The 22,186-nt window shown below is 43.7% G+C and overlaps 1 protein-coding gene across 2 annotated transcripts in view; it reads right to left on the bottom strand.

Annotated features, from left to right (window-relative positions):
* Positions 1 to 12,746: 12,746 nt before the first annotated feature.
* LOC113585712 (adhesion G protein-coupled receptor B1-like) overlaps positions 12,747 to 22,186 on the bottom strand; it is a 23,215-nt gene continuing 13,775 nt past the window's right edge. The window contains exons 18-31 of one of the 2 annotated variants that reach the window (XM_035523818.2): positions 21,696 to 21,822; positions 18,859 to 18,962; positions 18,558 to 18,660; positions 18,118 to 18,338; positions 17,920 to 17,986; positions 17,724 to 17,809; positions 17,372 to 17,543; positions 17,182 to 17,277; positions 16,962 to 16,998; positions 16,205 to 16,845; positions 15,922 to 15,957; positions 15,525 to 15,629; positions 15,063 to 15,113; positions 12,747 to 14,929 (exon numbers count right to left, since the gene is read on the bottom strand). In XM_035523818.2, coding sequence (XP_035379711.1) covers positions 14,735 to 14,929; positions 15,063 to 15,113; positions 15,525 to 15,629; positions 15,922 to 15,957; positions 16,205 to 16,845; positions 16,962 to 16,998; positions 17,182 to 17,277; positions 17,372 to 17,543; positions 17,724 to 17,809; positions 17,920 to 17,986; positions 18,118 to 18,338; positions 18,558 to 18,660; positions 18,859 to 18,962; positions 21,696 to 21,822 — 2,041 coding nt within the window. In that variant the 3' untranslated portion in view covers positions 12,747 to 14,734. The remainder of the gene's footprint in view (positions 14,930 to 15,062; positions 15,114 to 15,524; positions 15,630 to 15,921; positions 15,958 to 16,204; positions 16,846 to 16,961; positions 16,999 to 17,181; positions 17,278 to 17,371; positions 17,544 to 17,723; positions 17,810 to 17,919; positions 17,987 to 18,117; positions 18,339 to 18,557; positions 18,661 to 18,858; positions 18,963 to 21,695; positions 21,823 to 22,186) is intronic. The other variant, XM_035523820.2, reaches the window with a different exon arrangement.

Here is a 22,186-nt window from a genome sequence, read left to right as displayed (position 1 = left end):
TCATCATCATCATCATCATCATCATCATCATCATCATCATCACCACCACCAGTCAAGCAGCAGTGATGCTACAGATTGTAACTGAAAGTAAAGAGCAGAACTCAGACATAATAAAAAGAATTGTAGAACTGTGTAATTATAGAACTGTGTAATTGTAGAACTGTGTAATTTTCTCCCCTGTTTAATTGGTTCACTGCAGTTCACAAAAATCACTACATCTGAGATGATTGTCTTCATAGTTATTCTGATAACTGCTATTTTTACTATTCTGTGGAAGCTTCTGACAACCCCGCATCTTGCTTGAAACAGTACTGAGAAAAAAAATAAAGATTTCACAGCAGTGGACCAATCTGACCAGATGGGGGCAGCATTTACCAATGAGTGCATGAAAGACCAGCAGTTTGGTGCAGAGATATTTCTGCACATGGTACATGTGTATTTGTAAGCACATATGTACACACATATGTAGCTACAAAATTTAGACTTCAGCATAATTTATTGAGGCAATTCTGACATGGTAGGTATCCTATCAAGATATTTGCAGAACCATGTCACACTAAGCACTGAGCAATGGGTCAACCTTAGCCCAGATAATAGCCACATTAATTACACTGAAACATTTAAATTAGGCTCAAACACATTTCTATCACTTATTTTATTAATAATTTATTTAAATTACATGTGCTTGGAATTAACATGTAGTATCCGTGTTGCACTAATGCAGACCAAAGGGGTCCAAAGACGTATTAGAGTGCATTTATCTCCTTTTGCAAGATTGCTATTTGCTCTGTTTCTCTCTGGGGTGGTGCCTAGTTCCTTTAGTTGTCACTGTGGTGACAAGCACACTTTTAAACTTTTAATTTAATTGAGGCATGTAATATATACCTTCAGCACTGTCCTGTATGCATTACGGCACCTGAAAGAGAGGAAAACTGACTGAATAACCATCCGCAGCTCTGCACTTCTTGGCAGAAACTTTAGAGAGCTTCCGCGCTCTTATATGGGCTTCCGGTCTGATCTGTCCTCCATTCTCCCGCTCGCCTGCCCTCAGTGTTCTGCTTCTCTTGCCATTGGAAATAGTATCCTGGCAACCACAGGCAGCGGTGCATGTATGAGGTAAGGTGACTGAACGTGTCTGATACCTGGAGCTTTCCCACAGAATTCACCCTCACATAAGTCATAGCTATTGAATCAAAAGTGACAAATTATGTCATTTGTACGTCTGTGCACAAGGCTGTGTAGATGAATGCTATGCAAGATGGAAGAACTCTGCAAATCCTGCATAACTGTCATAATGTCATCATATATTGTTATAAGATTATTTGGAGGCTCGCACGCTCATTAACTACTGCATGGTATGCATGACTAGCACATGATCAGAGCAGATTTCCTTGAAACAGCTTGATGGCTCTTATGCTATAATGACCTTCACCGTCAGTGACCCTTAAACATGAATATCAAATAGTGGTGCTTCTACAGAGAGATCCATAAGACACAATATCAGGCCCTCTGTGAAATCAAGCTCAACAATAGCAGCCTGAAGAGTTCACTTCGAGCATAAAGACTCGCGTGTGCTGAGGCCTAATACACCTCCTCTAATGCTCAAACTACCATTCTCTCTGAGTGTTTTATTACCCTTCAATGGGAAATGGCTTTGTGCTGGACCACCAGTAATATACGCAGGAATATTTCAGAGGACACACCAACTCCAGAATGACCGTACTCACAGCACATGTGTTACTCCTGAGTCTGGACTGTGCTGGACAACCTCCCCTAAAATGAACCTCTGTTACCTTCCCAAGAACAGAGGAAGATTAACCAAAGTCAACTCTGATACTCTGGTCTTGTTTAAATGAGGCAATTCTGTTATTAATATCAGAATTCTGTTATTAATATCTTTCGGGTTAACTACCATGAGGGATGGATGCATGAGGAGAGTGTGGTGAGAACAGTGAGAGATGAATACATGAGGAGAGTTCATGGAAGGCCATAGTGACTGAGGGATGAGTTCATGGAAGGCCATAGTGACTGAGGGATGAGTTCATGGAAGGCCATAGTGACTGAGGGATGAGTTCATGGAAGGCCATAGTGACTGAGGGATGAGTTCATGGAAGGCCATAGTGACTGAGGGATGAGTTCACTGAAAACCATAGTGACTGAGGGATGAGTTCATTGACGGTCATAGTGACTGAGGGCTGAGTTCACTGAAAACCATAGTGACTGAAGCATCTGATAGCACTTACCACACTTTCTGTGCCATGGTGGACTCCAGATGGCATCTTCTTCCATGTTTGTAATGGATCAGCACACCTCCAGTACTCCTGGGGCTCCCATCCTGGGTTAGCAGTGGAATGACACCCTCTGGAACACTGGGTGTTACTGTGAGTGCTGCCCTGTCACAGAGTAGAAGGGTAGGACCAGCTGTGGTACTGGTATGGTAAGAGGAGGTACTAGGTGTTTGAATCCTAAGGGCTGAACATTACTGAACCAGCAGAACCAGAGGGAGGCTAGAACACAGGCCGAAACCAGGACGCAGAGGTAACACGTCTGACTCTGCAGGACAGGGCTCGGCACTGACGCAGGACTGTTTGAGGGGGACGGAGCCTCTAAGAGCCTCTGAGAGTAGGCAGCCGTGGACACAATTTTCACATCTGCACCTGCAGGACTCATGGCTGCACCTGCAGGACTCACTGAGGATGTGAGAGCACACGGATGTGGGGGACATGCCGTATGCCTTCTGAGCGAGTGCAGTCTCACTGGGACTGGAAGCAGGGCAGACCTGGACAGGCAGTAGAGAGAGAATTATGACAGTGATGGAGAGAGAGAATCACGACAGTGATGGAGAGAGAGAATCATAAGTCTCTCAGGGCTGAAGACATGCATACACGCATCACTGGAGGGACGTTGCATTCTAGAGGAAACATCACAGTTTAAGTGCAACCAGCTTCAGGTCCAGCAGAACTGAACTAACGCCACTTCTCCGCACAACTCTACTCACAATGCATATTTAATCACTTTGCTTTTCACTTTAGTCTTTTATTTTAATTCTCTCCCCCAGATAACACAAAACCAGTAAGCTTCACTAGGAGGGATGTGCATTTTAATTAGCTGGATAGTTTGAGTAAGAGCAAAACAACAAACATGTGCTGTAGTTCTTCAATGCAGGATTCATTTTAACTCAGTGAATCTGTTATATGGTGTTAGATTGAGCAACGGCCACTAAACACATTATGTGGGTCAGTTTTAAATATTAACAGCACAAGGAGTTATTTTAAAACAGCAGTATGCAGTATGGAGTCTACACACTCAGATGTGACATAAAGTGTGCAACTAAAGTGTGGAGAAAAACAGCTTCTCTTTTAAGAAAGTCACAGGAACTGACAAGAAACACTTAGATTTCTAATTTAGAGAATGTTAGCTAATTAATACTTGAGCTGATACCGTGTTCTGTCTGTCACTGCATGTAGGCCATGCCTAGCAACACACATCCTATGACCAGTGAGGGTTCAAGGGTAAAGAATCCATAAATGAGGAGGGAGTCCTCATGAACTAATTATTATGTCACTTTTTCTAATCAGTTAAAAACCAGGTTGACCAATCAAAGTGCTTTTGCCATCTAATGGGCATCATGGTGGAAGAACGTCTTGCTCATGACCACAAAAATCTATAACAGGAAACACACTGACTGTAAACAGGAAACACTGACTATAAACAGGCAGAAGTTAATGAAATATATGGAGTTGCTGAAAGAGCAGAGTCTATGGTGGGAATCCCAACATAATGACTGTTTATTGTACTTTTTTGTGCACACCTGGGAAGAACTAGCTAGCTAGCTTCCATTGACAAATAAACCACCCATGTGTTTTTATTCATTGTCTGTTTCTTTTGTTTACTTGATGTTAAAACATGGTAAAATATCCATGACACATTTCTGAAAGAGAACAGAAAATTAAAGAAAATGAAAGTGTTAGAAAAATGCATCAGACAGGATGTGTAGATTCTAGTAGGTTAAAGAAATCATGTATTTTGGAACAATTTTACTCTTGAGATTAATCTTTTATTCTAAGAGTCATGTAGGCTAGCATGACGGTCTAGAATCTCCACTGTCTAAATAACACAATTAATTTAATTTTCACAAGACATTAAGAGGATTTACTGATGAGGTAATGCACTACAGTACTAATGTGTTACAGATGTGTTATAACTGTGTTACAGCTGTGCACTGCAGAACACACTGTATTGTACTTTGAGTCGCTTGGTCACTGTGCTTGACTGCAGTGACCCAGCCTTAGATTTAAAGGTCACATTTATTATGACATAATATGATCTTGAACTACCTGGTATAGCTGTTATAGCTGTAGCTTGACTTTTGGAAATAGCCAGACCTGCTAGCTGGCTACTCACTAATTATATTATGTGCTAATTCTCCAACATGTTTCTTGATTTATTTCTTTCATTCATATTTTTTTCATTCGATTTCCTTTTCAGTAGTTCCCAAATTCTTAGGTTATGGCAATAAAACAGTCACTGAGTTGTTAGTTTATTAGATACAGCTATCTAATAGAATTTTGTTAATATTTTTTGCCTTCAGTACAGTGTGAAATTCAAAACAGCTGAATTCAGCATGCAAGTGTGAAGTTCAAAGATGACTTGCCTGTTGGTGAGCTGTCTGATATATTTGTATGCCATTCTCAGTAAACCCTTGAAACAGGTCTGTTTGAAAGGCCTATGATGGCAGCACTGGGTGACACTGGAAACAGCACAACTACTGAGAACTATCAGGCCACATTTCAAGTCGCTAAAGTCACGTGATTATTCCAGCTCTCAGCTGGTAGAAGTGTTGGGATGCTGGAGTCTTACCTAAGAGTCATGTGATGTGACGTGTGACGGTGGGGGGTGTAACTAATAAACGGGCACTTTAATGTAGGTTACCTTTTATTTAGATAAATCTTAATTGGTTAGAAGAACCTTAATTTGATTTGATTCATTTAAACACGTAGTAGATTAATTTTTAATGCAACTTACATTACATTAAGGATTAATATGGCTAATAGGCGCTAATAGAGTGCTAGCAGGGACTAAAATCCATGAGACTCATGGCTTTGAAAACCCACAATTAAACCCACAACACTTTGATGTGTATGTCGATATTCCTCCTGCTTCGTAATATCTTTTCATTACCCAAATAAATGCATGAATAATCAATTATTAATCATCAATTATTAATGTATAAAATTGTATTTTTTGTTACATTTTACAAAACCTTGTGGAACATTGAGTTACCCCCAAACCCCCCACCCACTGATGACCATGGTAATGGAGGGATAGATGGATGCTCCACCTGTTTCCATAGCAACATACCTGCTGAAGAGGATCTGGATGCTGTGTGTTAATGATTGTTGAGAAAGAATAACACACACACACACACACACACACACACACACACACACACACACATACACACAGAAACACACAAACACACAAATAAACACACACACACGCACACATAAACACACACACACACACACACACACACACACACACACACATATACGCATGCACACGCACACAGAAACACGCACAGTTGCACAAGCATATTCTTGTCTATAATTCTATAAATATAAAACCATATTTTTGCTCAGTTCTCCTTTAACTCTGAAGAGTAAAATACAGGCAACACCTCCCCCTGTAGCATACGTGATAATGAGCACTCTTAAACTTGTCTGATAATGAGCACTCTTAAATGTGTCTGATTTATCCTAAAGCCTAGTTATAACTTATCTTTTTTATAAAGCAAGTTGTACTACCTCATGAATTATGATGAAACTGAGACATACCACAGAGAATACCTGAGATATTGAGCAGGTCCTAAATCAGTTTTAACACCTTTTAAAAGAGGTTCTGATCTAATTTCTACTACATTAAAGCCTCCTTCATTTCTCTATATTTGGCTTGGGTGATTCATTACATAATATAAGAGCAGAGATCCGGCCTGTTTCATTTCACTGTGAAGACTAACTGAACTGAAGCCTTTGTCTTTGACAGGTTATTACAGTTTTCACAGGCATCATCCCCTGAAAATGTCCATCATTTGTACCCTTCAGCAAGCAATAACTTTGCTAGAAAAGCCCCTACTAATGTTGCCTTGTCTTCAAATGGCCTGGTGCAGAGTACTGCACCACTACAGTCACTACACACTACACACTACAATGCACACTACACACTACACACCACTACACGAACTACACAGAGATCACAGAGATGGTAGATGAACTGCACTACCATGGCCACAGAGCCTGCACAGAGATGACATTGAAGATAGATGAATTGCACTACCATGGTCACAGAGCCTGCACAGAGATCATAGAGAAAATAGATGAATTGCACTACCACGGTCACAGCTTTGCTGTCCTACACAGAGGTCACAGAGGTGGTAGATGACCTACAATACCACGGTCACAGCTCTGCTGTCCTATACAGAGGTCACAGAGGTGGTAGATGACCTACAATACCACGGTCACAGCTCTGCTGTCCTATACAGAGGTCACAGATGACCTACAATACCACGGTCACAGCTCTGCTGTCCTATACAGAGGTCACAGAGGTGGTAGATGACCTATAATACCACGGTCACAGCTCTGCTGTCCTACACAGAGCTCACAGAGGTGGTAGATGACCTGCACTGTAAAGATTTTAGGGTTTTGCAGTGCTGCTTTCTTTAACCACGTATGAGTAATTGTTTTAGATTGTAGAGCTATAGCTGGCCATTACCATCTCTCCCTGCCTTTCATATACGTGGATACACACACATGCACACGCACACACACATGCACACACACAGGGACTCACTCATGCAAACACTCAACCAGCACATACACTCAGCTTGTGGTCAACGGACCACCACTTGGGGTCCATGAGTGGTGAAAAAACTCATCCCCCACAGTGGAATTGCACTCTGGGGACTGCTGGCATTTAGTCATGACGCACATGCACAGCTGTAATCCAGATACGGTGACACTTTGTCATTCATGGCTGAAGGATTGGGGGGGGGGGGGGTGTTTCAACAGCGCAATTAGCCTCCCTCAATCACAGCTAGTGAGACAAAAAACCCTGACCACGGAGGCTTAAGTGCTCCTATTCAGAACACCGTCGCGCAAAGCAACCCCTCCATATCTCACTTTCTCTCCGAGGTTATGAAGTGCGATGGTAACTGTTCAGCCCTGTATCCTGTGGCCTTGCTGACACCACAGTTGTGCTGTGTGCAGTATGTCACATGACAGGAGCATAAACCTGCTTCAGGTGCCCCACTAATGCACACGGATGGTCAAGTCCCCCATTCAGGCTGACAGATAAAGAGATAATTGGTGGGTTTGTGAAGTGGAGTTGCTCTCAAGGCTAATAGCCGTTGTGGGTTGATTAGGGAAAACGCGCAAAATATTCAGATATGCGCAGCTACTGCCGTCAGAAGTGACAGTTGGCTCCTCCCCCTGTTCTGAAGTCTTTTTTTATGTGGAGCTCTTAGCCTGTCAGCTAACAGATGAAGCGATAATTGAAAGATTTGTAAAGCGGAGATGACTCTGACTTTCATTAGCTCTCGGGCGATCATTGTGGAATGTCAGAAATTTGTTTTAATCCCTTCCTGTTCAGGGAAAATTGAAAACTGAAAAGGTGCATGTCTCTGTGAGGATCTTATAAATGAGAAGATCACCATAAATAGTCTCACTATGTCATGTCTGCCTAATTTCTCCATGTTGCTTTTGGCTTGTAAAAAGTGAGTTCATTTTGAACACATGCAGGGAATGTAATATTTCACCAGTAGATCAATTGCATCTATCAGACTACTGCATAATAACTTATTTCAAATGTGATTTCTGCTAGGCATCACAGTGTCACATCTGCAAGTGGTCAAACTAAATTCCAGAATAATTCTTGTTTTGCACATAAATGTAGGCTCCTTGTTGCAAAATAAATAACAGCAATATTTAAAAATGCTACTTGATGTCTACATCCTGACGTGCAGTCCATGGGGCCGGCTGCAGCATGTCATTATGAAGATGAACCATCTCATGTCTTCACCACATCCTCCCAGCAATCAGGGTGCAAACTCAGTCTTTTGACTCTTTTCCCAGATTACAGTTGGGCTCCTTGGCCCTGTTACCTTGGCAACCTGCCAAAAATAAGTGGCAGCACAGAATCCTGTTGTTATTGGTGACGAGGTGTTAATTGAGATAGAAGCTTAGAGAAGAACCAGAGAGAGGGAGCACAGAGAGAGAGAGAGAGAGAGAGAGAGAGAGAGAGAGAGAAAGAAAGAAAGAGAGAGAGAGAAACAGCAGAGGGAGAGAAGAATAGAAGAATAAAGGGTTGAAGGTTTAAAGTGGTAATAAGGAAGATTCAGAGCCTGCCGAACCTGTGAAGGACTTAGCACAAGGATAAAAGTTTCAATGTAGTTTAAGAGAGTAGTTTAGTTTAGTCTAGAAATGTTGTGCTTGGTAGATGTTGTGTTGTAGAAATTCTTGTTGTCTTCGCTCCAGCAGGTAAAAGTTGTTATCTAGACTCTACTTCACATACATATTTAAAGTGTATATATGTAGTGTAGGTACATGTCTATATCTTGTAGGAAACTCTGCTACAGGAAGGAAGACACTACTTTGACTGAATGTTCTCATTAATTCTGTGTCTGAATAATATACCATGACCTAAGGAAAAAAACATTATTATAATAACTATATTTCAAGTCATATATCACCTATCTAAAACAGATAGCCAAAGCCAGTTATGTTAATATATGAGTGTCAAAGGACAGGATAGTCTCATACAGGAAGTATTGGCTGTCAACACTCAGAGAAATAGCAATTTAACTGATAATGCTTAATTGGCATGATACTTAATTAATATATTATTTAATTTATATACTACTTCATTGATATAATATTTAATTGATATGATTAGTCCCTCTGGCTAGCTGGTAACATTGCATAACCTTAGCATCATGATGACATACTTCATGTCTCTAGGAAGGAGCACAACCCGGAGAAAACACTACCCATATGTCTGGTAAAATGGCACAAACATTCATAATGTAGAATAACATTTGATTCACTTATTTCAGTTATATATTTGACAACATTTGTAATAATTATTTATCAGTATAAATTAATTTGCTGTTTTTTATATTGTATTAATGAAGTGCAAAACTTTAAAATTCCTAAATACATCAGTTTCCAAACTGTCAAGGTTCTAGTATATCTGCCTTGATATGTGGTGTTTTGGTAGTGTTTTGATGGTGTTTTGTTGAAGTAATGAATCAGTTTATGTTCTTTAGATCTTTTAGCTTCTGAAAATGTGTAATGTATAACCCCTTTTCACGATATGCTGTTTTATGACATAAATCTCTTGAAATGGCCATATTTATGTGGTTATAATTTTTTTTACGTGTGCACCAATGTCCCACTTATGTTCCACTGAAAGCATTGCACAATTGATCAATTATATAACATTTGCAAAGCTGGATGACATGACAGCTCAACCAATAAGAGAAAAGTAAGCCTCTCAGTGTGTGTGTTAAAAACCTCTCCTAATATGTGAGGTTGGGATCAGTACTCAGCTTCAGGACACCACTCAGAGATGTTATTTTAGGGCAGCTGGCCTAGAGATAATGCATTTACTTTCTATTGTGTACAGTTTATTCCAGTTTGCATTGTGGTCGCCTACATAGACGACATTTTGGTTTACTCCCCCTCTCTCCTGCAACACATTGTTCATGTGAGAATGGTCCTCCAAAGGCTACTGGAGAATAATCTGTATGTAAAAGAGGAGAAATGTGCCTTCCGTCTACAGAAAACATCCTTCTTGTTATATCATCAGCAATGGACCATGGACGATAAGAAAGTAGACGCCATAGTCCCACAGACTCCTATGGACCTTCAAAGGTTCTAGTTCTTTTCAAATTTTACCACCAATTTATACACAATTTCAGTACCATCGCTGCACCTCTCACTTCCATGTTAAAGGGAGAACCTAAAGTGCTTTAGTGGAACTCACACGGGTGGAGCAGGTTTTTCAGGCTCTGAAGAAACCCTTCTCAGTGGCTCCCGTATTTCGGCATCCAGATCCGGAGGAACCCTTTGTGGTTGAGGTGGACTGATCACAAGAACCTTGAGTACATCAAGAAAGCAAAGCGTATTACTCCTCGCCAGGTGCAATGGTAATTGTTCTTCAATTGATTTTATTTTCAGATCACTTTCAGACCGGATCCTGAAATGCTAAGGCAGATGCCCTTTCTGAAGTGAAGTGACTAGCTCAGATATCATAATCGACCCCTTGCCTATTTTGTCTACTGAGTGCGTTATAGGTACTGTGCAATGGGACATTGATAAAGAGTTATGATGTGAGCTGCGTAACACCTCCACTTTACCACCCTGCCAGGAGGACAAACTCGACGTGTTACCTGTGTTTCGGGACAGACTGATCACCTGGCTATACTCTGATCTTAACAGCTAATTTCTCAAAGGTACTGGTGGAAGTCAATGAACAAGGACATGCATAACTTCACATCCTCCTGTTCAGACTGTGCTCAATCCAAGACCCCGCAGTTGCTATCTGCTGGTATGCTTATACCTCTGCCTGTACCGGAGAGACCCTGGTCTCATTTGGCAAGACTTTGTAAAATATCTGCCACAATTGGGGGAAAACTACAGTACTTACCATCATAGATTGCTTTTCTAAAGCTGTGAGATTCGTGCCTTTACCTTTTCACCCATGAGCCTTCGAGACTGCTGAGCTCATGTTCCAACATGTATTCAGGAACTATGGAATACTGGAGGATATTGTGTCTGACTGAGGATCACAATTCACTTCACAAGTATGAAAAGCTTTTATGGAGAAGCTGAAAATGAATGTCAGCCTAACCTCTGGTTACCACCCACAGAGCAACGGCCAAGTTGAATGAGTGAACCAGGAACTAGGAAAGTTATGTAGTGGAAATTTGAATAAACAACAAGTCAGACATGATTAAAAGAGTAATTTAATAAAGAAAATAGGACACACAAAACACAGCTGTGTGAGAGCTAATGCTCTGAAGCAAAAGCTCTAAAGGGGTAGACTGACTCTACTCCTTATATCTAAACTTCAACCCCCTCCCCAGGGAGGGGGTGCTCTGTGATCTTGTTTACGCATTCCCTGCTCCATTTGGTGATGAACATTCCTGCATATGCCAGGACACTTCAAAGGACAGACACCATTTGCAAGAAAACAAAAGCCTAATCCCTCTTTATGACCCCTGCAGGTCACAACACATGCAGGTCATAAAGCAACATTCCAACAGTCGTTTGTTCACACAATATACAGAGACAGAAAATGCAGACTAAACCATTCATATAGGATTATATGATGGAAAGGATTAACATGATTATATAGGAATCATTACATATGAATCACATAATAATACATGATCGAATAATATTTTCCATCACACTTCCTATGACTCTATTGCAGAGACCAGCAGAGTAAATGGTCTAGGTATTTAGTATGGGCAGAGATGGCCCGGGACTCTATAGTCCATTCTGCAACTGGCCTCACGCTGGTGCATCTTATCAGTCCCCGTTCATACCTTGGGATCCGGAGCCTTCAGCATTCCCAGCCATTGATGAGTAGATGAGGAAGAGTGAACACATCTGGGAAAATTCCTATCAGTGGATATGACAGGCTATTAGACAATTTCAATGCCACGCAGACTGCTGGAGGGCACCAGCGCTTACCTTTGTGCCAAGAGACAGGGTACAGCTATTTACTAGAGATAAAGGATTGTAGTAAGTTAAAGCCACACTATCTGGGTCCCTTTTTAATTCAGAAGCAGATGAATGACTATCTACCATTTGAAATGATCCAATACTTACCACATATCTCCATCATTCCATGTCTTACCCCTGAAGCCGTATGTTGCAGGTCCATTATTTACTCTTGTTAGCGATCATGCTACTTTGCCTCTGAACATAGAGGGTCCTCCTGCATATACAGTCAATGAAATATGGACTCCAGAAGAAGGGGAAATGAGTTTCAGTATCACATTGATTGGGAGAGGTTCTGTCCCAAGGATGGGTTCAGTTCCGAGGAGAAATAGTAGTGTTGGATCCGACACTACTCCTGGACTTCCACTGCTCACACCTGGATAGACCCACTCATCGTCCCAGAAGTCATCCTTGCTGCTGTTCGGCATTGCCGGCTGACTCAGACTGCTTGGGGGGTACTGTCATGCCTTTTTCAGCTCACAATCTACACTACTCACAAGTCATTCTTCATTCTACATCCCCAGATTATTAGTCTCACCTGTGTCATTTTCCTATATTAGCCCAGTTTGTTCAGTTTGTCATTGTGAAGTCTCATTGGTCTGCCCTACGTTTCTGAGCTGTGTGATTCATTGTATGCAACCCTAGTTACCGTTCTCTGCCTGTATTCTGGATTCGCTGTTTTGCCTGTTCCTTGTCAGATAGATTTTCTTACACCCTGCCCTCTGGATATTACTATTGCCTGTTTATTGACTATGTTTTTAGATTTTCCCCTTTTTATTCAACCTGTCTAACTGCATTCGACTCCACCTATACTCATCAAACCAGACACAACAATTCATATATGAGGTTGCAAACATATTTTAATAGAAAACTTTAGAAATATGGACTCATGAATATTAATGTGATGTTGTGCATCAAAAGTAGATGACATTGCACCTGAAGATCAAGGACTAACACCTGTTATCATGTGGATATGTTTTTATTAGAAATAACACATTCATCTTGTGCTCTGAAAACTGTACAATTGAAAATAAAAATAAAATAATAAATACAGATATGTAGAAGGGAGGTAAGCAAACAGGTAGGAGTCTGATCACCTGTACTGTGCAAGACTGAAACAAGAGGGAAGGTTATTGGAGGTTATGGGTTACAGACATAGTTACAAAAACACTAGACAATACACAGGACCAGATGTCCAGGTGTTCAACAATCAGGGGGTGTCAAGTAGAAAACCAAAGGTATTTTCCTGAAACACTATATTCTAGAATTTTTTATATGTAATATCTCTAAATATTTTCTCCCAAAATTAAAATTTATCACAGGTCTCAAAGTCATGTGCTTTCATCCATCACCATTTTATGGAGAAAGAATCTTTGATAATTGCTAATGCAGAGTCCTTATACACAAATGTGTCTATGCTCTATAAACATGGTAGAAAATTCCAAAAATAAGGAAAACCTGCCATCGGGTCTGACATCAGCCTTGCTTGAGCATCAAGCATCTGTCATCATATTGCACAGTTGTCTTTCACTCTGTCTGCACAACATGAGAGTCTGTTTGCAGTCTCTGCAGCTGGCACTGTGGAAGATTGATGGAGTTCAGAGGAGGGTGAGAACAGCCTCAGTTAATGTGCCGAGGTGCCTCAAGGCCCACTACTAGGGTCTTTGAGGTTAAGTTTTTCTTTTTGTCTAGTTCGCAAGGCTGTAGAAAGAGCTGGTAGGAGAAATGGAGGGAACACAAACAGTTATATGATCCAGTGGAGCCTCCAGCAAAGCACAAATAGTGTTTCATCCTCATCGTGTCCACTGTAACACAGTCACCGATGCCAAACTTTCAGTACACAGAATGCACCAGGGATGCTCCAGAAGCCGCTGTTGTGTCATGCAAGTGGGCGTATTGTGTCTCTGAGCATCTCTGGAAAGCCACATCTCAAGGTCCTCTCTTCTGTGCTTTCATTACATTCTTGATGTTTTTGGGAATTGATGACCATGACTGATATTGGACTGAAAAAATTAAACTCCTCAGTGGGTGATAAAGATAACAAAAAATGGGTAACAGATTACATCAAGAACAAAAATAATATAAAAAATATAAAATAGCAATGACAATGTATTCATAACAATATTAATAATAATAATGAAAATACCTAATAAGAATGATAACTGCAAGAATAATGTTCAGCTCTGACAGTCCTATTCAACCTTGCTGAGTCCAGGAAAGTTATGCTGGCAGACTCTAAGTTGAGTTCAGTGGAAGAGTCCATAATAAGCTCTGGAAAAGCAGCTCTACGCAAAGCGATAAAAACCAACAACCACAGCGCAAATGGCTCGCAGACATGCCTCATTCCACCACAGGCTGAAAAATACCCCAGAGGCTGATGGGATGCGACTCGTCACTTGTCCTTCTCTCCTGGCAAGAGGAGAGATGCCAGAAGAGGCCGCCGGGAGGCCCCGCCCAGGCAGCCGGGCCCCGCCCAGGTTCTGGCTGGAGGGCCCGGCCTTACCATGCTGAATTCGAGGGAAAAACTGAAAAGGCACAGGCATGAGACACCTCTCCTGGACCAGACGGAAGTTATGGGAGAAACTCTCAATGGAACAATCAGAACCTTTCTCTGCCCAGAGGAGAACCAAACCCAACCAACCATATCTCACCTCCTCCTCACACTAACATTAATGCCTGACTGGTGAAGCTTGGAAGTACATACATCCCCAAGCTTACACCTTTCCTTCTTTCCCTCACTCTCTGTCTTTATCCTCTTTTATTCTTTGGATGTCTGGACATGGTTTTTGGTTCTCTTCTTTTTATCTTTCTTTATTTTATCTTTGTACTCTTTCCATGTTCCTCCGCTCCCCAGTTCCCTTCAGATTCTACCCTTCAGATTCTCTTTCTCTCCCTCTTTCCAAAACTAAAATGAGCCAGGGGTGTGCAGGGTTTGGTTAGCAAGGCCCTCACACTTCCGTCTGTAAGTCCATGATGTCCTGGCCCACCAGAGGGATGGTGGCTCCTGCCTTCTCCCACTCCACGGTGGGCAGCTCCAGGGGGGAAGCCTGCAGAGGCTCCAGGTCCTTGCGGACCCATGCTGGGGGTGACGTCTGTGACCGGGGCATACTTTCCCATGAACGCTCTCCAGGGGCTTGCTTGTCCTGACAGTGCAACAGAGAGGAAGAAAGAGTTAGAGACTAATTTGTCTAACAGAACAGAGCCCTGGCCAGTTATGGGTAGCACTGTGAAAAGTAGATGTGTGGATTAAAGGAACAAGACTGAGGAGAAACTTACGCTGTGGCTGGTTTTGTCACTTCCTGCGGAAGACACGCTCCACCTCACAGACTGCAGGGAAGAAAAAAGGGATAATTACTTTAATCATTTCAATACTGAAGAGTTTTGATGAGGTCGTTCTCTGAATTTCTAATTCCAGTCTGTTCTTTTAACCATCGAACCCTTCTATGCCATCTCTGCTCCTCTCTGCTGGAGCGATTCAAGATGAAACACAATGTAGATGGAATACGTCTGCGTGTGCCATGCCGGATGCCTGAACCAAGAACCGGCCCTCCTTTCCCCAGACTGGCAGGACTAATTCCAGCCTGCAGTCTGACAGAACTGGGTCTTCATGATAAACACTGATGCAATCCTAACAGCTACACTCTGTCAGAGCCCCATCATATACAAGCATTTTGGATATTTTGGATATTTGTGACAAATATTTGGGATATTTGGATAAATTGGATATTTGTGACTCACCTTGCTGTCAGAAGCAGGTGACTCTCTGTCCTTCTCGCCATGATGTAACTTCCTGTTGAGGTCTTGGAACATGTTCTGATGCCGCTTCCTTGTGTGCATGATTTTCTGTAACAGAAAAAGTTCCTTTCAATTAGAAAACATCAAAAAGCATCTTATATTAACTTCCTTCCTTGAGCTAAAAAGAGATGAAATATCTCTCTAATTACTGCATAATCCTTCTTGCCAAATTTTATTGTCAACCATAAATTAAAGTTATAATGTAATTGGGCACTTTGATGGTTAATTTTAATGATCTGCTCAGTATAAATGCAGCACCCAAACAGACTAATGTCCTGTGGCCTTACTAAGGTACACGCTTGGGTTAATAATGTGCATGTGAGCCAAGAAACGTAATTACCTCAAAGTCTAGCTCAGCATAACGGGATTTCTGTCTCTGTAGGGATGGAATTGGAAGGCAGGCAAGGGAAGGAGGACAAAGAGACAAAGACAGCAGAACAAATATTAGTCAATTTGAAGCGTAGCGTTACATAACTGCTGTTGCTGTGCGTTTTACTCTGTAATCGCTAGTCATTTTGAGAATGTGATTCCTTTACTAGGGCAGACTGTCAGACTACTTCAGTAGAGATCCTGGTTGTCTTGCTGTGCAGTGCAGCGTTTAGTTTGGAGGTACATGCACTCACCCCCTCACTGACCTCCAGTGAGCTCATGGACAGTGTGGAGATGGTCTCGCTCTTTGACATCATGGAGTTCATGGAGTCAAAGGTGTCCCCCAGAATGCTGGTCATGTGACTCTCACTGGAGATGTTGTGCAGGTTCTGGACGGGCGAGTCCCGCTCGGAGTAGGAGACGCTGGCGCGGTCAGAGGGCAGCGTCTTGGTGGTGTAGGCGGCCTGCGGCTCGGCGTAAGCACCACCCAGGTGTACCAGGCGTGCCTGTGGGAGCTGCTCCACGCTGATGTTGTACTTGGAGACTGAGCCGGTCTCGTCCTTGGGCTTGGCGCGCAGTGTGGACGTAGTGTTGGGCAGGAGCATGTACCCGCTGGCGTCGGGCACCACGCCCTCGGCTGGGCCTCGCGCCAGCTCGGCGTCCAGCTGCTTGAAGATCTCGCTGTCGCACACGTAGATTGGTTTGCCACAGGAAGGCTCGGTGCCACCGCGACACTTCTCCCTCCGCAGAGTCAGCGTGTGGCTGGAGTAGTCCGGCAGTGCCTGTGCGTGAATCTTCCCGCTTGGGTTGGACGGCAGCGTGTGGAAGTTGGGGCCCATAGGCAGGGGCAGCTGGGGAGGGGGCAACTTCTCCTCAGAGGGGCTCTTCATCCCACCTGAACAAGGGCAGGGGAGGAAGACGCAAAACGTAACCTGCATGCTCAATATATATGGGAGCAAGAGAGGAAATGTGTGGAAAAAAAAGAGAAACGTAGCAGGGTGTTAATCTCACCTGGTCTCGTTGAGTCAGTGTCCTTTTCAAAGTCACCCTATGAGAGAGAAAGAGAGAGACAGAGAGAGACAGAGAGAGCAGGAACGAGAAACAGAAGGGGGAGATCAAGAGAGAGAAGAAACAAACCAGAGGAAAATAATTTACCAGCTATTTGTGATTGCTGCACATCATGCATATAAAATACACGAGAATACTGTGTGTGTGTGGGCCTGAGACTCACCAAGCGCTGCGTGTGACCATTTTGCATTGAGCTCCCAGAGTCCCCGTTCCCATCATCTTTACGGTCGACTACACGACATTTCACAGCTTCCTGGACCTGCGACACACACACACACGCACGCACGCGCGTGTGAAGGAACATGCCTTCTGCACGGCACTGCGTGTCTGGTCTACATGGCGGCCTGCCTCACCTCCCTGCGCAGGATACAGTGCACCATGACAATGATGAAGCCCTCCAGCGAGTCGAAAACAGCGAAGAGGATCTGGAACAGAGCCGAGCGCCGGTCCGTGATGGCCAGCACTGCCGACATCCAGGTCAAGGCTAGCAGGGGGAGCACTACGCACGAACTCCACAGCGACGCCCTGCAGGACGCAGGAGGAATAGCACCCGTGTTAACCAAAGACAAAGACAATGTGCTGAAGACAAGAGCACAAAGATTTAGTTCTTAAAGTTCTGGGATAGTCAGTATGTGCAGTTTATTTCTTAAATTAACTCTGTATTTACTGAAGTGATACATGACAGCGAGAAAGTGAAACACTCACCCTGCTCTCTCCTTCAACTTCACATCTGTGATTCCATCCTTAGACACCAGCTTATTAAACACCAGGATACCAATCACCATGTTCACCTGAGACACATGGACGCACACCGTGAGGACTGGAAGGATGCCGAAACAACTACGTCTCTGTTTGTCTTTATCGCCTGCAGTGCGAATGCAGTGTGCGTGGGGTCATTTACCAGGACAACGGCAGCAGCAGGTCCAACAAATGAATACAGAAGTCCTCCTTCAAGAGACAGCCAGCAGCTGCATGACACAGAGCTTTCATTTAGGACACTCGAGAGAGAGCAAGAAGCAAGAAAGAAAGAGAGAGCCGGAGAGAGAGAGAGAGAGAGAGAGAGAGAGAGAGAGAGGGAGGGAGGAGCCTCCATACTCACTAGTTGACCGTGCCATATCCCTTGGCCTTGGTGAAGCCCACGGAGATGGCCACCACCAGCGCGGGCAGACCCCAGCCCAGACACAGGAAGCGCTTCCGGATGATCCGGTTACGCAAGCGGCCGGTCACGGCCATGTAGGACTGCCACGCCTCGGTCAGAACCCAGCAGAAGGAGGACAGGAAGAAGAAATGCAGGAAAGCAGCTACCAGTGTGCACATGACCTGAGAGGGAGGGAGAGCGGCATGGATTAGACACGTTAGACACACCCCACACACGCCACACACACTACACCAGCCACAGACGCCACACACACCACACACACCACACGTGGCACACACGCCATACCCGCCACACACGCCACACATGCCACACCCGAAACACCTGACACACACGCCACACTGGAAGCTGCTGGAGGAGATAGAGGCTCAGTGATGACATACCTTGTTGCGAGCCTGTGTTTGACCAATCAGAATGAGAGCATTGGAGCAGATGATTGACAAGCAGAAGTTGATGAGGATGACTGAGCGCTCTGAGCGGATGTACCTGAGAGAAATCAGCCAATCAACTGATCAATAAATCAATCAACCAGTCATTAGTGAATATAATAAATGCGTGGTTTTGTCTGTGTTTTTGAGTGTATGTTTTGTCTCTGTGTTTTTGTGTGTGTGTTGTATGTGTGAGTGTGTCTGTTGTGTGTGTGGGATTTATGTGTGTGTTGTGTGTGTGTGTTTGGTGTCTTACTTCCAAACAGAGACATAGATGATAATGAGCAGTAGAAGTGTGAGCGATGAGACTCCACATCCAACGATCATCGTAACCGATGGCAACAGGTTCTTATCCATGTTCTAGAAAAGACATACACGACACACATTTTAGAGCTATAGACCCATCATTCACCCAAACAAGAACACACACACACACACACACACAAACACACACACACACACACACACACACACACACACACACACACACACACACACTGCTGTCCCTTCAGGCAGCATGAATGTTGGAAGTAGGGCAATGCTGAGGGAAGGAGAAATGAAGGTGACAGAACTAGAGTGCATGTGTGTGTGTGTGTGTGTGTGTGTGTGTGTGTGTGTGTGTGTGTGTGTGTGTGTGTGTGTGTGTGTGTGTGTTTTTGTGTGTGTGTGTGTGTATGTGTGTGTGTGTGTGTGTGTGTGTGTGTGTATGTGTGTGCGTGTGTGTGTGTGTGTGTGTGTATGTGTGTGTGTGTGTGTGTATGTGTGTGTGTGTGTGTGTGTGTGTGTGTGTGTGTGTGTGTGTGTGTGTGTGTGTGTGTGTGTGTGTGTGTGTGTGTGTGTGTGTGTGTTGGGGGCTGGGTGAGTGTGTGTGTGTGTGTGTGTGTGTGTGTTTGTGTGTGTGCTTGTGTATCCTGCAGAGGCCAGGTGGGCTACTCTCACCTCTGCATTAATCAGTGTTGTTATGCAGTGGAAGCTAAATGCTCAGTGAGTACCTGGACACACACACAGACAGGCACACACACACACACACTCTCACAGACTGTTATAAGGTGGCAGGACCAAGTCTCAGAGAGAGTAGCCATCACTCTCTGGGCCACCTAGAAAACACAGAATTCCCACTGCAGGTCCTTGCACACACAACCGCAGAGCCCAGATCAGCCATGTCACCCCGTCTGACCTAAACTCCAAGAGAGGAACTGATCTGAGAACAGTCTACACTGGCTTATCCTGCAGAGGTGTCACACAGTGTGAGACGGAGGGAAGAACCCAGTTAGTGTGACCCACATAGAAGCCATGCTGGCTCTGCCCTTGAAAGTCTGCCTGCGGTTGGAGTGTCTGCACACAGGCAGCGGGGGGAGCAGGCTGGGAGATTAGTGTGAGGCTGAGAGCAGGACTGGGGCCTGTTCCACTACTCTAATGCCACGGGACTGCTGGAGGGCATTTATCGTACTGGGGGGAGGATTTCACCCCCCTTAACAGCACCTAAACACTCCTATCTGCTCCAGGAGGAAGCAGACCACATCGAATAAGAGACGAAAAAAATTGGTCTGCTTTCCTGTCGGTTTTGATCTTTCTCACTCTCTCTCTCACTAATACTCTTCTCTCTCTCATCCTTCTCTCTCTCTCTTTCTCTCACTCTTCTCTCTCTTTCCTTTCCCTCATTTTCTTCTCTGGTGATCACATAGTTCACAGGCACGAAGTAATGAAATGGCTCCTGCACACCTCACATGCTGGAGGTTTTGGAGGTTTGGGGGCATTGGAGGGTTTGGGATTGGGGGTTTTGGGTAGGGGGATTTGGGTTTGGGGAGGTTGGGGGGAGGGGGCTTCAGGGAGTTGGAGCTCCTATTGGTCTGATGTTCTGCATTAACTGTGATGAGTTTCAGCTGCAGTCGACCTACTGATGAATTGTAGGTATGTGTGTGTGTGTGTCCGTGTGCATGACATAATGTGGAAGAATGATAATGGCTGTCCTAAAGGAATACGTGGGTCTGTAGAAGAGGGCAGATTGAACACAGGGGGGCGGTGCCTCTGTCTGGCTTTCAAATTAAAATCAGGTAAACTGACTCTGAGGTACACAGGTCTGGAGACACACACACACAGGCTCACAAAGTGAGGAAGGTTCATAACATGATCCTGTACCATAGTCTAACAATTATTAATCTGCTAATCTACAAATATTAATAACACCATCAGATGCTGCCAGTGGTCACGTGCAAAAACACACTACCTTGGAATAAAAAACACACACAACCTTGGAATAAAAAACACACACAACCTTGGAATAAAGCTTTGAAGCACTAGAAGAAGTATAGCCGCTATGAGAGTGTTTAAGGGTGGGGTGATGGTGGTGGTGTTTTTCTTTCAAATTTCTCGGACAACTACATCACACACGGCGTTGCGCTGCGGATGCCGTTGCTAAGGCAACTGCAGAGAAAACGCTTTAGGGGCTGCGAGGCAACCAATCAAATAATGAGTAGCAAATCTGCGCGACTGCGCAAAATAGGTGTATTCTTTAAGAAGACACTGAAATGTTCAAGCGAACATCAAACAGATAACAGCATTGGAAAAACGCATAAAAAAATCAATGCAAACGTGACATGCCTCCTCCGATAATGAGGAAAAAAAGCTACAATCAATGCACCGGCTCAGAAAGCGATTTTTAACAGATACATTAAAAACTTTCAAATTTCACGAGAAGCTTTATCGTGATAATGTTGATTTGGTCATCGTTCAGTAGTCTCACATATCAATCAGTCAATAATCTATCAATAACTCATGCTACAAACAAGCAAACAACGAACCCGCGTTGAATACGTTCATGAATAACAGTACATTTTGGGTGAATATATAATGAACCAAGTGAAAATGTAACATAACCGGCTTCGTTATTATTTATTTCCCATCCAATTCATTCCCGACGAAAATGGGTAAAACTGCGCTCAAAAGCACGAGCGCATGCCGAGACAAAGAGAGCGAAGACGAGCGAGGCGACGCGATTCCAACCGCAATGCCTTCGCTTTGAGATTCCGCTTTCAGCAGACATTAAAACGCATTCAGCGCAGATTACAAACAGAACACACAAACTGGACTCACCGATTCGGGATTCGGCCGCGCTAAAATGGCGAAGGTGGAGAGCCCGTCACAGACGCATTTGGTCCTGGTGGAGTCGACCGTGAACGCTCTGCAGCCGCGCTCAGACCAGGAGCCTAACAGCGACGCGCTGCACGAGAACGGAGGAGAGAGAACAGCGCGATTCAGAGACGGAGAAATCTCACAGAAAAAAAATCTCAAATTAACCTCCCTGTAACCCTTGGGATTTCGATCTCTCCCCGCGTGCGTTCAGCATTTGGGTTAAGCGACAAAAAGGGAGCGCGAGGATGGCAGAACATAAATACTTAAAACTCTATGCATATTTATTACGCACATACTACTTTTTTAGTCTTTACTGCATCTCTCAGTTTTTTTAAATTCAGTCCCTGTTTTCAGAAATAGCATTGTTTTTTTTGTGATGTCCACTTGTAAATTGAGGGGCTTCAGATTTATAAACAGATGAATAATTTAAAGAGAGCTCAAGGTAATGAAAG

Source organism: Electrophorus electricus, chromosome 4, assembly GCF_041902795.1.
Source record: "Electrophorus electricus isolate QZ-2024a chromosome 4, ASM4190279v1, whole genome shotgun sequence".
Classification (NCBI taxonomy): Eukaryota; Metazoa; Chordata; class Actinopteri; order Gymnotiformes; family Gymnotidae; genus Electrophorus; species Electrophorus electricus.
Note: the sequence above shows the minus strand (reverse complement) of the source record. Positions and strands in the feature narration are given on the sequence as shown.